This window comes from Eurypyga helias, unplaced genomic scaffold, assembly GCF_000690775.1.
Source record: "Eurypyga helias isolate BGI_N326 unplaced genomic scaffold, ASM69077v1 scaffold21682, whole genome shotgun sequence".
Taxonomy (NCBI): Eukaryota; Metazoa; Chordata; class Aves; order Eurypygiformes; family Eurypygidae; genus Eurypyga; species Eurypyga helias.
In genome coordinates this window covers 28799-50912 of record NW_010234342.1, presented here as the reverse complement: position 1 = coordinate 50912, position 22114 = coordinate 28799, and the positions used below count along the sequence as shown (strand labels likewise).

At 44.3% G+C, this 22114-nt stretch overlaps 1 protein-coding gene across 1 annotated transcript in view; it reads right to left on the bottom strand.

Annotated features, from left to right (window-relative positions):
• Window positions 1–22114, bottom strand: part of MAPKAP1 (mitogen-activated protein kinase associated protein 1) — a 49520-nt gene that overhangs the window by 8004 nt on the left and 19402 nt on the right. The window contains exons 4-5 of the mRNA XM_010146399.1: window positions 7183–7355; window positions 1674–1850 (exon numbers count right to left, since the gene is read on the bottom strand). Coding sequence (XP_010144701.1) covers window positions 1674–1850; window positions 7183–7355 — 350 coding nt within the window. The remainder of the gene's footprint in view (window positions 1–1673; window positions 1851–7182; window positions 7356–22114) is intronic.

The following is a 22114-nucleotide window of genomic DNA, read 5'->3' as shown; positions in this document are numbered from 1 at the left end:
CAATCAAAAAGGATTACAATATTCTCTGTATACCTGTGGGGTTTGTCTGGGGGCACTGATCATGCAGGATTAGCTTGAGGAGAAAACAATCATAGAATCATAAAATTAAAAAAATCCGATTCATGGCAACGGCATTGACTCCAGAGGAATGCGTGGAGGTGACAGAGGCATTCCCTCTCAGCTCAAACATGTGGCACGCTTCAGTCAGGTGGAAGGGACTAAATACTCTGCAGATCCACAGATGGAAAAGGCAGTTGCCTGGCTGCAACCTGCACAAACCCAACACGGACCCTGTAGTACGAATGGCAAGGCTGGTTCCCTCCCTCCCTGCACCGACTTCCACACGAGAGCACCCAGCCCAGCCGAAGGTGTTTACCTTCAGTGACTTATCTGTAAATACTCGTGACAGAACATTTTGTTGCCCAGTGAGCTGAGGCAGTGGAATGGCGTGAATGGGCATTGGGGAAATACATGGGGATTCCTGAAAATCCCTTTCAGCTGGATGCATTAGAATGTCTCCAAGAAACACAGCCCACAGTAAAGAGTATAAAACTGTAATTAAACAGCTCAGAAAGTTTTTTAAATGTCTGATTATTCAAAACAGAAGCAGCTTTATGGATACGGAATCAACTAATCCCTTATAAATACACGGACTGTCTGATAGCCAGGAAAGCCCCACTAGCATTTCCACTTCAGGAGATCCAAACATCACGTATTTCTCCCAAGAAGTGGCTTATGCTCCTGGTGTTTTGTTATAGTGTTTAAGGTGCCTGATTTTTCACTCACAAGTGAAGAAAAATCAAAGGGATCAAGTACAGCATCTATCACTCAAATCACTGATAATGACCCAGCAAATTCTTCCTGAGCTACAAACCAGATGGCTTCGAGTTTCAGTGGCGGATGGGCTCTTCCTCTCCAAAATTCTCCTGGACTGCAGAGGGGTATATGCAGTCCTATTCAAACCGGCACGCTCGTTTACTGCTCATTTCTCTCCTCAATCACTGCACTGCTCTTAAGACACGCTGCAACTATTTGTATTGAAAATTACCTGCTTTTCAGGCCACTAACTATTCCTAATATGGAAATTTAGAACTTGGTCTATCAAGCTTTGAAAGTGTACTCAAACACCATTTTTTTCCTGATAAAGTTCAATACATTTCCCCAAAATAATTCAGAGTCACTAGCCAGATCAGTTCTTCATGCCTGTTGGAAAGGGCTCTGGATCTCCAGCACGAATGACTGTATAACTTCAACTCTCTGAGGCTATTGTGTACATTACTTCACTATTCAGAACACATCTGTCATAAATAAGCAGCATGGCTGGGGTAAAATTAGCATTCTGAGCTCAGACTTTGTGCGAATTCCAAATATTTACTAGCAGCGGTGCAACAGTTCAATTCACACTACCCACGTGCAGAAGGGCTCTGGTTCTGCCCCGTAGTTTTAGACTCACAGAGCTGGGCTCACCCAAGCTGCCGCCGGCGGCATTTACCTTCCTACCGGCCTGGTGCCAGGCCCCTGAGCAGGGCACCACCCGCACGGACCCGCCAGTGCGCCTGCAAGCCCCGGACTTCGCTACCCTCAGATGAAGAGCAGGGAAGAAAAACGAGGCGGAGGGGGCAGGGACACCCAGATACTTCCCGGTGAGTGGGAAAGGGAGCACCCATACTCACATGCGAACAAAGAGCGACTGTTTCGCTGCCAGGCCGGGGGAAGAGTACTTTTCAACCAGCGCCAGGGTGCTGAAGCCAAACTTGTGAATGGGCTCGTTGGAGTCCAAGGGTGGGAAATCTGTGTCAACCTCCCCGTCATCCTCCGCAATATGGAGACAGTAGGCACTGACGTTGTCGCTGAAAGAGAGACACAGCAAGTTCATTCAGGAGGGAAGAAGGACATCCGATGCTAAATTTGTAAATGCTGCACAGAATTAACCGGCAGGCACGTCGGTTACAGGGGAAAAAGACACCAAAGAAACGATGGCATGTATGGAACTACAGCCCAACAAAGACCCGACATATCTTGCTGCCATAACCGTGTGGTAATAGAAAAAACCCCAAAACCTCAAAGCAGCGCGGCTTACTTCATCGTCAACTGAACGGCCAGCCAAAGGCCGACAGTGATTAAAATGCACCGAAGTCTATAAAAGTTTCATGACTGCATAAAGCTGGAAGCAATATTTCCCTATTTGTGAAAAGTTATTCGTGTCTATGACCATTCCATCTTAGAATTAAAGACAAACAAGCAGCGCCTATCTGTTTTTTCACAGATGGAGCAACTGTGGAAAAGGTTGCAGAACGTAGGCTTGAAAAGCCAGGAAGGCTCTTGGGCAGGTAAACAGTACCATAAACTGCAGGAAAAGTAAAAAATCCGTTCCACAGAGTAGCAGTGACTAGTAGAAAAGCCAGCTTTTCTAAACATCTAAGAAGTCCAAGCAGTAAACACAGTTAAGAATTAGCAGAGACTAACGAGCAGAACTAAACAACAGCAAGTTTTAAACAGATGTGAAGAATATAGGAAAGAAAAATCTAAGCTTCTTTCTTTCACAAACAAAAGCCCAGAGGGAAATGACTGTCTATATATACACCAAACAGAGCATTCCCCATATTTTCCTAATATTAAAATCCATTTCAATGCTAATACTTAAATGATTGAGTTGAAAACAAGTGTCCTTTCTCACTGTAAAAGTGCCAGCAATCAGCCCTGCCCAGGGCCAGGGTAGAGCTTGCACGCTCACGTGGTAGCGTGTCTCTAAACTCTGCAGTTTACATTTGGAGTTTTAATTGCATGATTGATGCTTAAATTAATGAATTGCAAAGTGTATGCTAATTGTTTAATTGGTCGCTTGATCTATATAGATCATTTTTTGAATTAAATGAGTTGATTTACAAAGTTTATTGATTGGATGTGACAATGAATTATTTCGCTGACTACCTGATTTGCAATTTTCTCAATTAATTCACAAACCTTTGGTTGCAACTGTGCTTTATTGAGAGTGCTCAGTCCAGGGGATCTATATGCACCTTGTCACGACTAAGACATTTATAATTTAAAACAGGTAAGAATGATGCACTGCTAGCAATGTGAGCTGTAAATTTGCTAACAAACAGGTAATCCAGCAAGGTTTGTCACCACGAATTCTGAAAACTCTGCAATACCATTACAGAAAGTTTCATGAGCCTCTAGACTCTCATGAAGAACTGGAACATTGCTGTACAATTAATTTTGAACTTCTTCAAGAGCACTTGAGTAACTTTTAGGGAAACTAGTGACAGGTAGTGCTGGGAACAGGATCCATACAGCTCCAGGCTGTGACAAGCGGGGAAAGTCACGCAGCCAGGCGGTTGTGGTTTGAGCTGGGGCCAGCCTTGTTCGGAACAACCTAACCGAAGGGCTGTGAATACTACAGATACAGCTGATCCTGCTTCCGGAACGGGAAATGCCTGGCATGATTTTTGGGTCCTTCTCTCGTTCCATTTAGGTTTCTGTCAACAGACACCAAGCTCTGCATCTTATTCTGTCCAGCTCAACGTAACTCAAAAGTCACCCTACGCTATGAGAATTTGCAGTCTGAGCATCCTCCCACTGCGGTGGTCTGTGCCTTACGCCCCTGACTCTCTGAGCTACTCAATTCTTCCACGTGCAGCCTGCTGCGCACTTAAAGCTCTGTACAAATAAAGTTAACATTTTCCCTTGTTACTTGATGCGTTTGCGTAGTTCTCATTAAAGCCAGAGGCACATATAGACATTCCAGCAACAGGACACATTCAGCGCGGCCTCAAAGCAAGCCAAGTGCCAAAAAAAGGTGGTGACAACAACTTACATTCCACCAATAATACTGAAAATAGACAACATTGGTTACATTCCCATAAATTAAAGGGGTTACAAATGTCTTCAAACACAGAGTGGGCTCCTCAACATTAACAGATTAAGTCACAACCTGTTGAAAAAACATGTCAAATGGGTAAAAATTCTGCATTTTGAACATCCACCAGGATGAGATCGAAGTCCTGACCTTTAGGCTTCAAATTAGAAGGTGCAAAGCCTTGGGAATCCGTGTTTGCTATGGAGAGAATGTGAAGCTGAATACAACAACTGGCAGATGTAATGGCATTCTTAACTTCTAAAGATAGGACGTTTACTTGGATTTTGCAGCTCACTATTAATTTTTTCCTAGAAAGGGATTTTGTCTATTTTTTGCAGGCAGAATCACTGCAGCATCTGTCAGGGGTTGGCAAGAGAACGGTCCAATGGGTTATGTCCAAAGTTCCTGTGTAAGAGGCCAGGAACGGGGTTGCTAGCACTGTCAGTGGTTCCTCATGTCAACACCCCGAATACAGACAAATATAATACCATTATAATAAAAAAGGCAGCCTAACTGAATGCAAAACATTCTCAAAGCTGTCAACCCGTACTCACTCCTTTCAGACTCTTACACCTACGTTTCAGGAAGAAGAATCGGGCAGTAGTATGTTCTTATCCAAAAGAGAGGGGGTTGTTTTTCCTAATTACAAAGCCTACAACCTCCTCATTATCCTCAAACTGTGTTACTAGTGGGTGTATCTGTCATTCTGCGTGCACTGCGTATCAGATTTAAGCCCTCCCTCTATGTATGTTAGTGCAGTGTCACGCTGATCCCGATTTTTTTATTTTTATACTCTAAACTGACTAAATGAGGAGCAAACAGCAAATGCAGCATGTGAACGTACACCAGCTCTTTCCTTGTTTGGGGACAATGAGAACTAGCCTGCAGTTAAATCTCTCCTTGCTACAGGACAGGCAGACAGCAGTGCGAAAGAGAGATGATGGAGACATGAGAAATAATTAACACAAGAAATCAAACTCCTTGCCATCTTGAGGTCCTGCCCCTTGGAGCATTTGTACCCAGACTCTCAACGGTGGCTGCTGACTGCCCTCGGGAGCTCATGCCACCGTTATGTATCTCATTACTTCTGTCCGGAGATCCGATGACATCAGCCAGCCTCCTTGGTGACCATCTCTGTCACATCGTAGCATCCTGTCCCTCACAGGAGAGAGGGAATTCATTTCCTCCCACTGCTGACTTGCCAATGGTGTTTCATGGAATATCCCTACTCACGGGCGTTGTTCCATTTGAGGCGGGCTGCGCGCCGGAAAGATACACGTGTCCAAAGACAGACGTTAGCAGTGCCCTACTCGTTAAACAATAAGTTCATCATACACAAAGGGCACTTTTTTGAACTTATGCTATAACGAGCAGAAATTAAAAGCAAATGAAATGGCACCATCTGCAAATAATTTTCTATTTCTTCTCTAGTGTAAAAAACTGATGAATCAAACCGAATGTTTAACCTCTAAAACATCTCGTATGTTTGCTGAGAAGAGCTGAGGGAAATCCAAGGCAACAGCACCCAGGAAACCGCTTTCAAGAGGGGCTGCTCTGCTGGGTTGCCCTGTATCGACTAAACAAACCAGCTGCCCCTGAAGCAGGGCAGCACCTCCTTACACCCCCTTACAACTGTGCTACCACAGGGGAGAAACAACCGAGCCCTCAGACACTGCTGAAAAATGCTGACAGAGCAAACTGGAAAATTCAGTACCAAAAAACCCCATTCATCAAATATTCCAGGAACAATAACAAAGTGAAAATTGGCTCCTATAGAAAAAACCAAACCAAACTGTTAACCTCCTTTGCACCAGAGAAGTCACCCGCTCGTATCTGTCACTAACAACTCTGTAATAGACTATTCTAAGTTCTTATTTCATGTTCTATGACCCAGCAAGAACAGAAGGACTTTACACAACTGTTTTCAAACCAAAGTTGCTCAGATGAGTGGCTCCAAAGTGCCCGTTTTATGTCCCTTATGTCACCCACCGTGACAAGGCAACGGCTCTCCCTGAACAACACCAGTTCTCCCGCACAGCAAATCCAACCCACTGTTCACCTTGGGGGCAGAACTCTTTCACAATGGAGACGTAAGCAAGGACCAAAGGGACTGCAAAGCCCGCTGATGAACTGAAGCTCAAATTTCTGAGGACAGCACAGATGCTGCTCTTCACAGATTCACAGAGCGGAAGGGACCTCTAGAGACCATCTAGTCCAACACCCCCTGCCAGAGCAGGATACCCTAGGGCAGATCACACAGGAACAAGTGCAGGGACTTTGGAAAGTCTCCAGGGAAGGAGACTCCCCCCCCCTCTGGGCAGCCTGTTCAGGGCTCTGTCACCCTCACAGGGAAGAAGGGTTTCCTCATGGTCAGGCTGAACCTTCTGTTTTCCACTTTATGGCCATTTACAGCAAAGAGCCAATGTGACTGAGGTCAAAGTCTTGTAGAAATTATAAAATCTGCATGACAGAGGTTTTTGAATTAAAGAATGCAATTTTAGTCACAATTCCAAAGAAAACTGGTATGTATTTTCAGGATCCTTATTTGCATAGCTTTACTTTAGTGCTATCTCCAGGACAATAACCTGGAAAGAAAAGCACCTTTAACCCCTACACCTGAAAATCCTTAGAAAAAGAGAAATATTTTAACACATGCATAATGAATTAAAGTCATTATGTCGGCAAAAGGAGAGCAGAAAGCAAGGAAGTGACAATGCTGAGGTCCTGCGACAGAATTCTGACTTGGTTTTGGGCATACTCACTACGGCTCAAACCTATTCTGTGGTTCCAGGAGAAAACTAAGAGCACTTCCGAGGCACAGTCACCCAGTGCAGCGATTCCTCTCTCAGTCTGTAGGAGGAACCGGTACTGGGCTGAGAACAGGGTCAGGATCCGGGCACCTTCTCTCGGAACAAACAAGAGAGGGACTTACAGGCAAGTTCTGGGTTTTATTTGACGTCCTTGTGAGCTTTGCCATGAAGAGCACCCCCAAAAATAGATGGGACAGAAAATGAAAGGTGTCTCTGTGACACCAAAGAGGTAGGACTGATACTATTTTTACATAGAGCGTTTTGAAATGATGATTCATTTACAGATCCCTGGTTTCATCTGCTTATCATTATACAGTACCCAGTGGTTTAATTGAAAGGGAAGTGGGTGTGGATGCACGTGTACTGCTCAAAAGGAAACTCTGATAAATGTGTAGGTGGCTTCTCCACGATTTATCTATAAAAACATTGACACGGAAATCCATTTCATTATGCAAAAAGGCTGCAGAGGAGAAAATTAGAGATCAAGAGGTAGTAAAGAAAGACCATTACTTCAGCTTGGGTTCCCGTCCCTCACTTGTATATTGCCAGCATATTAGTCCAATCAGGTCATGCACCTTGGCATTTGCTATCGTCACAACTGTCATGGGCTGCAGTTTGTCTTGGCTTGTGTGCAGTGGGAGGTAGACATCAATTTTTTTGGTTGCCGTTGTACCAACATGACCCTGTCGAGAAAATATATTTCATTAGAATGTATAAGAGCAAAAGTGTGACAGAGCTAATACAAAATGTGTACAGATGGGATTCTCAGTCGAAAGATTAAAATACATGGCTACGACGTAAAATTGGAAGAAGCTTGAACGTTTAAGTTCCAATCCTTTCCCTGTGTTTAATGAATCTGTAAAAATGATTGGAAATATTTGGCAACGATTTCACAGATTTCCAGTCTGAACCTGACTGCAAGATCCCATGTGCTTGCAGGATTTAAAGAAAGGAAGGGTAGGGGGGGAGAGAACTGACAGACTACCTTAAACTCGAAAGCCGTTTTTCCATCAGCATTTCAAACTAGCATTCCCCTTGTTTCTACATTTCTGCGTTTTTCTGCAGTTCTCTCTTGGAAACGCCGACCGCCCACCTGCGCAGAGCTACCGACTTACCGTGCCTTATTCCCACCGCCAGCCCTCCCGCGCTGGGGGCACGGGCGAGCATCCTCTGCGGCAGTGCCAAAGCAGCCTGGCTCATCCCTAGTTACCCTGACCTGGAACACGCCAGGACTGCCAAAGCTGCTTACCTGTCCGTGTCCTAGATCCCCCCCGGCTTTAGTCCGGTTCTCCTCCCACCCTCCCCTTCGCCTTCCTCCCTGCTGCTGTACCGAAGGGAGCCGGAGGAGCTCACACCTGGATGCACGATGGGATGAAAGCAGGGAATTCCCAGCACAGGGAAGAGGGGAGACTGGGGCCTGGCCAGCACATTCCCAAGAAAGGTGAGAAAGGAGTTGCCTACCACAGCTGGTGGGTCTGCCCACACACATCAGCAAGACCCAAACTTGAGTCTTACAGACACCAACCATTCAGGAACCGGTACCAAGCGCCGAGCTTAGGTCAGTCAGACAGACACCTCAGGCTGCCCATTCCCAGGAAACCAGACCGGGTGACACAACCTGAGCTGAGAACTGTGGCAAAAATAACATCGATGTGAGGGGGAGGTTAAGACAACATCTGAAAATAAACCTCAGGCTTGACGTTGGTGTGCGAAGGACAAAATCAGACATACAGCTGAGCCATTAAGTATTCTGAACTATTTGGAGACATCAGGAAGGATTAACTAATATTGGTGTTTATTGGAATTTACTGTAGTAAAAAACCCCATCTATTTGGCACTGCGGAGACGAACAATCAAATAAAGCATAAAATACACAGCAACATGTAAAGTTTGCATTGCAAGAAAAAATGTTTAATCCGGTGCGGCTGGGGCTGCATTTTAAACCAGGAATCTTCTAAACAGACAAAAGGGTTGTACATCCCAATCCCCTCGTCAAAAGCACCCCGTGCAACTATATGTCTCTATCTCTGTACGGATACGTCTCTTGAGAGAAGAAAGTATTACTCAAATTAATCACTCGGAATTCTGAGTAACAGAATAAAAGGATTCAATACGATAAATCTATGACGAGAGCATAAAACAGGGAGTTAAATGCCATGTGCTAATTTCAATATATTGTTAAAAACCATTTGATCCTTCGGTGTGATTATAAATTAGAGAAATAATAGGAATTTAAAGATTCAAGTTATTCATACCAGCATAGCTAAAAGTATTATTAAAATCAGTCCAAATATAATGGATTTGTTTTTTAAGAAAGCATTTTTACACTGCAGACACCTCTTCTTCCCATGTTTTAAGGTAAGAACAACTCTGTTTTACTCATTTAAAAGGAAATGTTCACGTAACAGAATATGGGACATTCCATCAGCTTGTTTGGATAAGCCTCTGGATGAGTGAGCGAGCTGCTGTGCCTGGGATGCTCCGCCCAAACCCCGACCTTACCTCTCCACGAAAACATTAGCACGACAGAACCGCAGCTGCCAAAAACATAAGGTGTTGGTTCATTTTCTTTCCTTCTCCTCTTGCTTTCCTACTTACAGGACTTAGACCTGAGGGGAACCGAGTTGGTAACAGGAAAGGAATCACCAGTCTCAGAGTCCATCCCTGTCCCTGTCCAGGCGCAAACACCAACCAGGGGAACGTACGGACCTGCACAGGGCGGGGAGCATCGCCCACATCACGGTCATGGCCAGAGACCACAGACCTGTTGTTTCAACCGCATTTCCATCTGAATGAGTAAATAGCAGTTAGCAAGGAAATTAATGTGACTCCTCGGCATGCAGTGAGCTACATATTTAAATCTAAGGATGGCAGAATCCTAAGTAATGCTTAGCCCTGATAATGGAAAATCCAAGAAAAATTGACCACCAGATGTGAGAGCCGATGCCAGGGTTACAACCGACACAGCACAACGCCAGGGATCGGGGACACGTGCCAAGAACTGTAACTCATGACCAAAAAGACCAGATTATTCTATCAGTCACTGCTACACGTAGAGTGTTTTATAAGCTCATCATCCAACACACACATGTACGTATGAAATAAACACATCCCAGGGACACAGCTGCCTCAAGTTGGACAGTAGCTTCCCGCGTACTACCCGTCACCGTGCTGCTCCCCGTTCTCGGCCCCGCACTCCGCTCTTGCTTGGTGCTTACTGTTTGCTTACGTAAACTTGTCTTTGCTCTTCCCCATCTCTAAACCTCCTCTACCTCCTCCGGGCTGTTTTTACCGTCTTGCTGGCCCAAACTCCCTCCACTACTGATATCCCTGTCCTTGTACTCACAAATGTCAGGACACTTAAACCAGGGGTAATTCATACACATCTGAGGATTCCAACTGCTCTTTGAGCACGGGGTGCAATACCGACAGCAGCAGTTCTGGGAAACAGCTCAAAAGCACTGCTATCCCACTCAAGATCTTTTAAAAAAAGTGAGTGGAATGTTTTTATTCATGAGAAGTGCTGTAAAACTGACTGCCATAATGTGTTAGAGAGGCTGAAACCTGAGATTTGGAAGCTGATTCGGCTTTGTATTAGCAATGAGAAGAACAAAACACTGCTCTGGCCTATAAACACAGGGGTCAAGGCTCAGACTGACCGCTCACCAAGCCAAAGGGGTCGGGAAGAAATCTCCACTGTGTTTACCACAAATTGATATTTGTTGTGAACCAGCATTAGAAATCCAAAACATCACGTACCCGTCTACAGGATGGGGTGAATCCATATTCTTTGATCCTGCAAAATATTAATTGTGTAGAAAGTCCCACAGAGCTCAATTACCTCCCTGTGCAAAGCTTCGGAGGGAAGGAGTTGGAGGTGGTGGGACTGAGTAAAAGGATCCAATCTTCAGTCTCAGGGGTCAAGAGCCACAGACCCAGCCAGGCTGGATTTAACTAGGAATAACGTGTGGGTTTGCATGGTGCCTGCAGTCACTTCTCCAGGAGGAATCATTCAGAGCCAGACTGCAGATACTACTGGAAGCATAATTCCTTTTTTCTCCCAGCCAAAAACCATATTCCAACTGTAAATGCTGAGGAGACCCAGAAGATAAAGTACAATTACCTATATTCAAAAAGGCAGCATCAAACTTTATTAATAGATCCTGTATAAAATTCAATGGAAAATCTATTCAGGGCCAGGGGCCTTACCATTTGGAGTTTCCTTAATAGCCTCCAATAAATCTGGGAAGCATAAAGGGGCTGTTAAATTAACATTTTCCTGATCTGTCACCTGTGGCATAGTTAATTTGTCAAAAAATTCTTTTAGCTTGTCACTGGACACTGTATATTCTGACAAATGAAGTCTGGAATAAAATTGACAAAATATCTCGTTTGTTTTCTAGGAAATCACAAATCTGATTCCATTAAGCTTTTATTGTTGGAAACGTTATATTCCACCCATCCTTTTAGGGTATGAGGAGTAACTGGATAAATGGAAAACATACAATGAATCACAGAAAATTTTCTAGGTATTTTTATTAACGGGCTCTCTTAAGGCTGCCTAGTGCTCCCCTACAGCCTCATCGTCGAATATTTCCGTTCGCCTCTTCCGTAGCATTTGCATCCCCCTCCAAGCAAAGATGTTTCACCACGGGCAATTCACTGGAGGAGACACTGTGCAGTGTACACAGGCTTGAAGAGCCAAAACCCAAGGACTTCCCAAACTCCTGCTAATGTGGCATGCAAATAAACAAAATACTTGCTTTCTTTACACTTCTGTGCTCTCTCTGCCATCAGAATTCTTGGTGGTTGGCACACCACAGGTCCTCTTTCCTGTGGCTATTCAAGAGCTGCACAGAGTTAGGTGTTATTTGACATTCCCAAAAAGGCCAGTCTGCCGAATTCACAGATTTTCTGCTTTCCACTTCCTACAATTTCAATTAAGCAGATCCCTGTCTATTTCTGCCCTTGGATAATAAGCAGCAGCTCAGCTTAGGGAAGTTCTTCCCATTAATAAACAAATTTCTTCCGAAAGAACAAGTTGGTGTCTAAGACTCCTGCTCCTGAGAATCTGCATCTCTCGTGCTGGCTATGAAAGAGCCACCAAAGAGTACAGAGAGATCTGAGGATGTGTAACGACAGTAGTCAGGCTACTTACAAGAACACAGTAGCCCCAACAGCATGTACATGTGTGGCTGGTTCTTCTAGACACGGGAGTTAGAGTGAAGGATATGACAGGCAACTCCAATGATGAATTTTCATGGATTTCCTAGGATTGTATTTGCAAGCTGTGCTGTTTAATCCTATAAATGCTGGTTACCACAATTATGACAGGAAAGCTGCATGTAGAATGATTGTCATTGGCTACATATAATTTTAGAAATATCCGTATCATTAAATAATTTTCTGTAATGAAATGAATATGCTTTAAATACAAACGCAGCATGTTAAATTCAAACAGAAAAAACTCATATTGAAACTCTATCGATTCTTTCAATGTAAGAAGCATTTCTAAGATTTAAAATCAACTTTTGACCATGAGAAAATATGTATGTCCCTCCAATGCCAATGCCGAACGTCTGGAATGGATTACTGCGGGGCCACTAACGGAAGGTTGGTGCAGTTGTGTCCATCCCCAGACAACTTGCTCCCAAAACCAGGGCTCGAGTACCCGCATAACGGGAACCTAATAAAAGAGCCAGTGAGAAAACATGTCCGTGAAATCCTTCTCACTTCTGACTTGCCTCACTGCACACCAGAGTAGAAAATTAAAACAAAGTCCATAAACATTTCTTAGAGAAAAGTGATTAATTTTCAACAATAATAATTTACTGCTTCTTCCTGTACAATTGAGTTCTGTGACTAAATGTTATATCACTTTAAGATTAGATGTTCTAATGATATAATGCAAAGATTTTACTGAATCATTATTTAGTGGGAGTCATAAAAACCTCTTAAAATTAATCTTTCATGCACATCCAGCTTATCCAAAGTTAGCATTTAATTAGATGGCCTTGGCACGAATGAGCTTACTACTTTATTTGCTCAATCAGTATATGTCTCTTCAGTAATTGTAATTAATTCAAGTCATTGACTCACCTCCCAGCAAACAATGCTAAACATTACACAAAATGGAAATAAATGCTTATCCTTTTCCAAATGTACAATTTCTGCTCACTTTTAAACCCAGTGAAATGTTTTCTGGTTTAGGTGACAGAGTATTTAATATACTACGTGATCCAGCCACCACCTCCTAGACATAACCTACTCACATATGCATTTGAACAACATATAGAAAATACATGAAGGGGAAAAAACTGAAATATATTAACTCAGCATTTACGACACAAACAAAGGTTCTGACAGATTAGAGCACAGATGTTTATGGCAATACGAAGGGCTGTTTTTCTAAGACGACCATTGAAAAGCATCATTTTCTAAGCTCTTGAATTAAAAAAAAAAAAGGAGCAATTATTTCTTCATCCAAACTAAATGGGAACAAAGCAGTCAGTCACATTCACTGCTGAGCAAAACAACTTCTGAGGGGCTGAGTAGAAAAAGAGGGGTTATCTAAAAAAAATAATGGGGTTTTTGAAGTTTAGATGATCAAATACCTTAAAAGCTTTCAATAAGCACGTGGCAGAAAGCTCATACCGCAGCGCCGTGTAAGGGCACCCCCGGCATACGGTTTGGTGCCAACACCCAGGCAGCACGGCGGGTGTTGAGTACGTGCATCAGCCCCGCTGCCCCACAACCGCTACCCAGCAGCGAAACTGGTACCTGCCACCGGCAGATGGTGGTGTGGCGAGTGGAACCACGTCCGTCAGAGTGTGAGGGTTCCATAGCTATACCGTAGTGTTATTTGCACAGTATTATAACAGACCTGGAGAAAATGCCCGTGCAGGTGGGCATGACATCAACACTCACGAGTCTCGGTGCTCACGTGAAAATCCAGGGTAGTTTATCCCTTTTATTCTCCAGCGCCCAGTGCTACACCCTACTATGGCCAGTAAGGATGGTACTTATCAGGTGGCTAAGGCAGTAGGGGTATTTTGCATTGCCACAGCCGTGTGAGCACTGCTGCTAGTCTTAACTCCTCTAAGGAAAAACCACCGTGTGGGACAGCTGCCCCAGCAGCGGGTCACGCCAGCCCGTCCCCGCAGCTTTTCAGTGAGGCTTCAGAGCTGTTCCTTTCTGAGGAGTGGGTTCTCCTTTGCACCACCCTCGCTCGTGTGGCAGAGCTAGCGGATCACGAAGTAAAATTCCATTAACGTTGTTAAATACTTAATTTATCTTATTCCCACTGTCACTATTCATAAAAATTTAACCCAGTAATTTCCTGTTATACAAAGCATAACAAAGTATGAATATTTAACTACAAGGTAAATAACACACTATTATTTTTTATTCTAAATTGTTGACTTCACTTAGCATGTCTGCTTTGTATAGCGGCACACTATTTTTCAATTAAAGGTCCAGATGTTTCAAAGGCTCCAGTAGGCAGCAGCAGTTATGAGAAATGCGTTATCTGCATTGCAATGATCACTACAACATCAGCTCCAGGCTGCATTAACATACTCATGTTTTATTCTAGCCCCCCTCCTAATGTACCAGTTAATTATACAACACACAGCTGAGAAACACAACCGCAGAGCTGGACAGCTTCCTTCCACACTTCCACCTGAACGAATTCTTATATGCACCTCAAAACCATTATTTACATCTATAACCACGTAATCAAGTATCCTAAATTACTGCCTGGTCCTTCTTGGCATTCACTCCCACAGTTAATAAAACTGTGCAAGTCCTGAGCAAAGAATAAGACATATCATTCTTGTAACAGCGTATTTCAATCACATTAACACACATTCATTTATACTCCTCACTTCAAAAACTGTTTCCCTCAAGGATCGATTTCGCGGGAGTACGATTTCCTGTTACTACTTTTTTCTGACAGATTCTATTTGGAAGGGAGGGAGAAACCCCGAGTCCGTCCCTATCGCAAGCCCAGGCCTCGTTTACTTTCGCAGAGGTATCAGTTTTAGGACAAGCGGACCCGGCCCCGTGGCACTCAAACGGCTTTTCGCCAGGAACAGGAGCAGCTCCACCTTCCGTGGAGCTGGAGCTGCCTTTCTCCAGAGGGCTGCGCTGGCACTGAGCTCACGGCGGCTATGAAACCCTTATCTGTTCGGTTCCAACAGTTCTGCTGAAGAATGAACACCCTTATTCAGATTTATCAAAATACAATTGCTATAGCTGCAACAAAAATGCATTCATCACACGAAGCTATCCTTGGGTTCCATGCAGCGAAGAGGAGGAATGGCCTACTTTAGAAGAATTATTTATATTTTACTTAGTCATAAACATTACAATTTAATACTGAGGAATAGAGTTATTCTTTGTAATAACAAAATGCAACAAAAACTTATAATTAAAACTACACCATAAACATTATTTGTACGTTAAGGAATACGCCACGATATATTTTAATGAACAGATGCTGTACCAAAGACAAATGTTTTCAGGAATATTCAATCCTTAAACAGATCAGCCTCTAATCCTACGCTTCTGTTGCAGAAAGCAGACAGCTTCAGCTCCTCGAGGACATTAGCCAACCTTAGGTGGAACATTTTTAATACATCACCGTGTCACTTTTTAATGTGCCACAATCTATTAACCACATGGCAAACTAACAGGGATTTTTAAAATATGAGTTTTATAGCTTTGTGCTGGTGATTAATTAAATAAATAGCCAGCGTTTCACAAATCATCCCTCTAATTAGTCTAAACCAGACACTTTGCATTCTCTGGCACTATTGCCATCTGAAGCTCACAGAAGGGCAGTAGCGTGAGTGGGACGAGGCTGTGTGCTCCGGCGCGTGCCGGCACCGCGCAGCCCGGCTGGCACGGCACCGCGCAGCCCCGAGGCCCAGGTACCGCCATCGCAGGTGCTGCAGTCAGCTGGAATTTGACTCCAGCTGCTTGGAAAAGATGTTCTGTGTAATTATTCTCCCTGTCCTGAAGGAAACAATCAGGATAACAAAGACAACAGAGCTGTATCTGGAATTTGACCTGAAGTAGCAAAGGTGTACGTTGCAGAAAATGAACAAATATTAGAGGCAGATGCTAGAAAAAAATTTACCAACTAAATGATACATTTTCTGTCAAAACATTTCAAAGTTGAAGCTACAACTAATTGCATGCAGCCCATTCAAAGAAGCCAAGCAAGGCTTATCATTAAAATGACTCAATTATTCTTAAAAAGAAAGAGAAAATCGTCTGTAAAACCTGCCTGAAAGCTCACCATTTGTACGGTGCCTGCCTCGACAGACCTCTTCCCCCGGCGCTCACGTTCAACTCCTCAGAGTCGGTATGCTCAAGTTCTACCACAGGTTTTGCTCCAAATTATTAACTGCGATTTCCTACCTCGGAAGGTTTTTATATGGCAATCTGTTCTGCAGTGTTCAGTGACATTGATACAACAGCTTTTCCCCCTCCATTTAGAAACCACCAGCGACGGAGAACAACGCGGCAGTCGGGCTGCTCACGACGATGGGGTGTTGTTTCCTCTACCAGTTGATCCCGTTCTCGGCTCAGTCCCTAAACTCGGCCCTTAAACCAACGTCTCCTTACACTCGGGAAGGCAACTGCGTGTTTGGGCAGGACGCAAAGGCCAAGCCCCCCGTTCCCAGGACACGGGCTGTGCCCACGGCAGGCGGTGGGTGCTGGGTGCGGTGCCCGGAGCACCCTGACCACCAACGTCCCAGAGCTGCTCCCAACGCCCCGTGCCGACCAGCACATTACTGCCTTCAACTCCTTATCGTGGGCAAGAAGTCCCGGGGGTAAACAGCGGAGCCTGGAGAGAACGATCCGTGACATACAATCCTCGGGCTGGATGACACCTCGAAAAATGATGTAGAACTTGTGAGGTGTGTCTGCCTAATCAAACTCAGTTTAAGCAACTGTGGTTCCAGCAACGTGGCCCGAGTGCTGTACTGCAAAATTACTAGCAGAAGAGTAAATGCCTTCGTGCTCTGCTAAATGAAACTATTTGCTCTTCTTGCAAAAGGAACAGAATCCAATCCCAAGAAAAACACCAGAGCCCCTGCAGAGAGGGATGCCTCAGCCGGCCCTGCACTCTGATGTTTCCCTTCAGAGCTTAAGGAACGGGGCCGATGGCCAAATCGCACTTAACACGGCCGAACCCACTGCCCAGGTTCCCTCGCAGCCCCCCTCACGAGAGCTACGGCCGCTGGGGTCTGGTGCATCCATGCCCCGGGGCTGCTCCCGGGAGCACGTGGAAGAGGTGCTGCCCTCCCAGTACCAAGAGGGTAACCCAGGGCAAGGTACTGGGAAAAACGACTTTGGCGCCTGGAATAACGAATTGCGAGACCTGAGAATTCTACCCTTTCCCAGCCCCCACCTCCTCAAGCCTGCAACGCAAGTTCAGACCTCGGATTTATCCTTCCAAGAGATCTGAAGTTCTAATTAACTGTACTGATCCCAACCTAACCGATTTTCTGCGGCTGACTGGTCTCCGTGTTCACCAGCAGTAGGACGGCAAAAAGAATTACCTGGCTGTGAAAATTGCGTACTGCTGCTTTTGGAAAATAATATTCACATCACATATAAATGGGCACCGAAATTCTACATCGTTTTTCTAATTAAGAACGGTTGTCCCTACTATCGTGCTCACAAAATCACTTTTATAAATACATTTTACACGGCATATAACACACATTCTGAAACAATACAACTGGCTCAGACTTGGAGTAGAGAGAAACCCCAGACTCCTGGCTTTCTGCAGAATCAATATGCTCCTGATACTTTTGAGAAGACTGGGTTAATAACTCCAGTATGGCTAAAATCTCTCTGATAATTACACCCTATGTCCATAATTTTTCTGTATCCAGACAAAACTGTGGAGGAAAGACCTTTACTTCCTACCCAGAACTACTTTCATTCCACGCTGACGCTACGCTTCCCAATGCAAGTGCGCCTTTAACAAAGAGTCGGTCGTGGCGTGGGGCGATCCACGGCTGGAGCTGGCTCCAGGGAAAGGCTAGGCTCTCGCGTGAGGTCATTCTGAGCCAGAGCCATTTAAACCAGTTATTTAAAAACAGAAATACATGCGTTCTGTATGTGGTAGGGAATCGATAGCAGCATTCCCGATGACCACAGTATTGGGGAAAAAAAACCCAGGGCTAATAGTAGGAAGATTTTTTAACTCTGACATTACAGGTCTGTCCCTGAGAGCGTGCTGGTGCTGGTACATCACCTCCTCACCCACCACAAAGTGCCCCTTTGGGGAAGGATCCTCTCCCACACAACTGCAGTAGCCACCTGTCACTCAGGTGGTACCTTTCAACACTATTAAAAACTTCAACCATAGGAAGCTTTTGCCCCTAAAATATTGCACAGGAAAATGCTCTGATAGGCTGGCTCAAGCAAAAACCAACCCAGGAATAAAACCTGTTCTCCTGCAGACGGCACTACCAAAAGCTCCCCCAGAAACCCCGGCACCACTCCGAAACGTGAGATGCAGTGAGGGGGCTTGGCAGCGCTCCTGATACAAAGCCTTCTCAGCATCTTGTTCCCAGGACTGAGCCACACATCAGCCTAAGGGACCACAAATGCAAGCCCCCCCGAGAGCTGGGAAACACTCTTTTAAATCAATTTCCCTCACCTGAAATGGAGGGTTTACTAATATTAAGAAGCTAATGAGAATGATTTTCCTATTTGTTTCAGATAGGCAAATAAAGGAATCTTACGTGGAAAAAACAGACCATTATATTTCCTTTATAAAGTCTGAGGAATTATTTATTTAAGATTTTAAAGAAAACCTTAAATAAATAAACAATAATTTAATAAAACCTAAATTTATAATGCAAATAAGAATAAAGCCATTGCCACTCCACTTGAATTCAGTGTTTAACTACAAACCCAGTATCCCTTGGTTAGCGATACTCCGGTGCCCAAACAGACCCAGGAGAGAGTCCTTACTCTGTAATTAACGTCCATGGTTTTACATTATTTTTCAAGTACAAAGGTCAGAGTAAAGGCACAGTCTAAAAGATTATTCTCTGAGAAATAAATTCAAAAAAGCCCTATGTCCCACTGAAATTTTTCTCACAATAAACATTTTGGTTAAACGTGTACATCCAGTCCTCCAGCAAACAGCAGGCATTACAACCACGTGCTAATAAAACATATCCAGATTTCTTTGGCTGTTAAGAACCTTAACCTGTGAATACGTTTTTCATTTGGTTTGATCTGTAATTAAGGGAAAGATAATGACATTAGTAAATTGCTAAAAATCAATTAGACAGAATAAAAAGCAATATGATTCAGCCAAAAGATTAACAAGTGCATTATAAAAACTGCTTTAACATTCTTTAATTCTAATTAAGCTCGCTTTAAGTGACGATTGCCTAAAACATGCTTTTTATTTAAAGGCATCACCCAACTGGCCACTCAGTGCCACTGTCCTGTATGGCACACGGCACCGGCTGTTTTCCTAAATAACATTTCACCCCAAGAACGACGGTTGGGATGTTTCGGAAGAACCTGTCCAACTCTCACGTCCTCCCCTGAACCCGGGCAAGGTCAGAACCATTTAATGAGCTCCCACTTGTCCTCACAACCACCTTCATTTGTTGAAATTAGAATACCCAAGCAGAATTACGGTTTCTCACACAAAACCAAGGGCCTGATCCTTACACCCTCTGTGCACCTTCTGCGTGTTCCTTCTCCACCCCAGAAACTCCCCGGCAAGGCAGCCAGAACCCAGCTCAGCTGAACCTCCCACAGCGTGCTCAGGGCTCCGGAGACCGTGACCGACGACGTGTGAAAGGTGTAAAGGGTATTTTAAACGCTCTTTTGGCAGTGCCTACGTGAAAACCGAATGGCAGCCGGAGGGATGTCGCGCTGCCATCCACGCACAGACGGATCAAGCGATGCGGCCCTGTCAGGATTACACGTAAGTTTAGTGTCCTACAACGTTGCGTTCAACACCTCAAGCACACGATCTTTTTCTTTTCCTCGCTACGGGGCGAATTCAGCGTTGGACACGCACCCTTGCTAAATACAGCACAGCCCACTGTTTCATCCAGACACTTCATAAACTGCAACACGTCCCAGCGCTCCCACCCGCCGCGGCGGGGAGCTGCCCGGTTGCCACGGCCCGAGGTGAAAGGGACCTCTGAGGGGAAAAGCGTTTTATCAAAGCACTTGCCACCCAGCTTTAACAGAACCTTTATGAAAACGGTTCACAGGAGAACTGAAGGGATGGGATGCTCGTTCAGGAAGGCTGGGCGAAGATTCAGAAGAGGATGGGCAAAAAGGAGGGGTGGGGGGAGCACAGAGCACAGGCACAGGGCATCACTGTTCACCTTCGTGACGGGAAAGGGTATGGAGCCAACGGCTGGAAACGCTGAGCTGGTTGCTTCTTTATTATTACTTAAAGTGTTCCACAAAGAGTAGCGAAATAATACATCTGGGTTTGTCACAGCACTGCCCTTTGTCCGCCAGTGAATTACCTGAGCTGAGCACTTTGTGATGGATGTACAATGTCCGGACAGATTTTTGCAAGTATCAAATTCATAAACAAAGACACAGCACCACTGCGCACGTCAGACTCGTACCCAATTTCAGCACTATCCCATCTCAACAGGTTTTAAGTGCAGTTTAATTTTACACAAATCGACCAGCAACCTCTCTAAGATCAATCAACAGAACCTTTAGTAAGGTATTAACATCTGCTTTTTCATATTCTTCTTTCCAAACTCCGACGTATCTCTTTTCTTTCTCCTTGCCCCCAAGAAAGCATGGAGAAGACTGAAGCTAATTACACACTCACACAGCACAACAGATCAGTTAAATTAAACCTGTATTTCACCTAAGTTGTACAGAGTGCAAACACCACCACTAACTTTTCTAATTTCATACTCTAGTACTCCCAAGTAAATAAGAGAGAGGAAAAAAAGTAAAGTTTTCCTACAAATAGAAACTGTCACTTACTGGGATGTGATCTTTTCAGCTCATGCATCCTAAATGCATGCAGAGATATTATATGCACTTTCTATTTAGCAATTTAATTATATCTTTGCAGTCAGAGAGTGGCAATGGTTTGCAGTAATAATCAGGTGAAAGCATTCTCACATTAATATGCTGGAATCCGATGTGTTAATTTGATGCAACTTTGCGTTGACAATATGTGATTAATTTGTTCTAAGGCTAGCTATGCTCCGAGTGCTGACAGTTTAAAATGCTGGGTTTCTTTATCCATATCACTATTTGACACGCCTTAGCCCACTGCTTTGCTAGGACCACTGTTAATTTGTAATGAACTGGCTTTTCAGGGGGCTCCTTCATTTTTAATTCTGTCAGTGTCACCTCCTTGAGGAAAATTATAAGTTTCCTTAGGTGTGATTACTGCCAAGTGCTGCTGATAAGAGGTTTGAGAAAACAGGGCTTTATAAAGAAGCCAGTATTTAATCTGCTGAAACAGATTTATTGCCTCTAGACAGATAAATATAATAGAAAGTTCTTCAATTTAAAAGTCATTTTCAAGCTCTCCTTTACCTGCAACCCCAAAATAAGAACACTTAGACAACAATAGCAATGTCTTGGGGAAAGGAAAGGTGCTACATAAAATTTATAAAAGTAACCAAATGCCCACACAAAGGGACACTCAGTTATATCTCCATCCAACTGAATTCACACAGAATGTGAACACAGACACACAATTGCCACACGATAAATAATCCAGCCAACTCTCCGAGGACCAAATCCTTTAGCAAAACCAAGGAAAACCAGGGATATGGGCAGTCCACAGCAGGACTCAAAGATGTATTCAGCCCCAGGACGTTGCTTTGTTGAGAACTGGGGAAAACTCCTCCCCGAATGCCCCGCGAGGAAAGCAGGGTGCTAAACTGAGGTTAATCCAGCCCATAGGATACCGTGATCGCTGGCAGGACGGGTTTACCCTCAGAGAAGTGGTGTTTCAAAATGCGACGGTGTGACTCGGTGAAGAACGTGTGCAGCAGCCCGAGCTTATCCAGCCAGAATCGGGAATTGCATCCAGGCTGTTCTAAACAAGCAAGGTCTGCAGGCAGAGGGACGCGCCTAAGACCAGAGGGGTGGCCAGCTACAGCTCCCAAAACGTCATCATCCTAAACATAATTTTAAAATTATTTAATAAGTTAGTTCTACCTAATGTCATGCTTCTGCCCTTTATGTCAGTGCCAGAATCTCTGCGTAACATCGGCAGGAACAGGCCAGGGCTGGGCGAAACATTTACATAACCCCCAAAATTCACACTGACACGAAGCTCCCACCTCTTCTGTCTTCATCAACACCTTCAGATCTCTTATGCTGTCCATCTGCTTACACGTACCACTTCTCACGGGTGATGTGCTCACTTTGACATTGAGTCAACTAC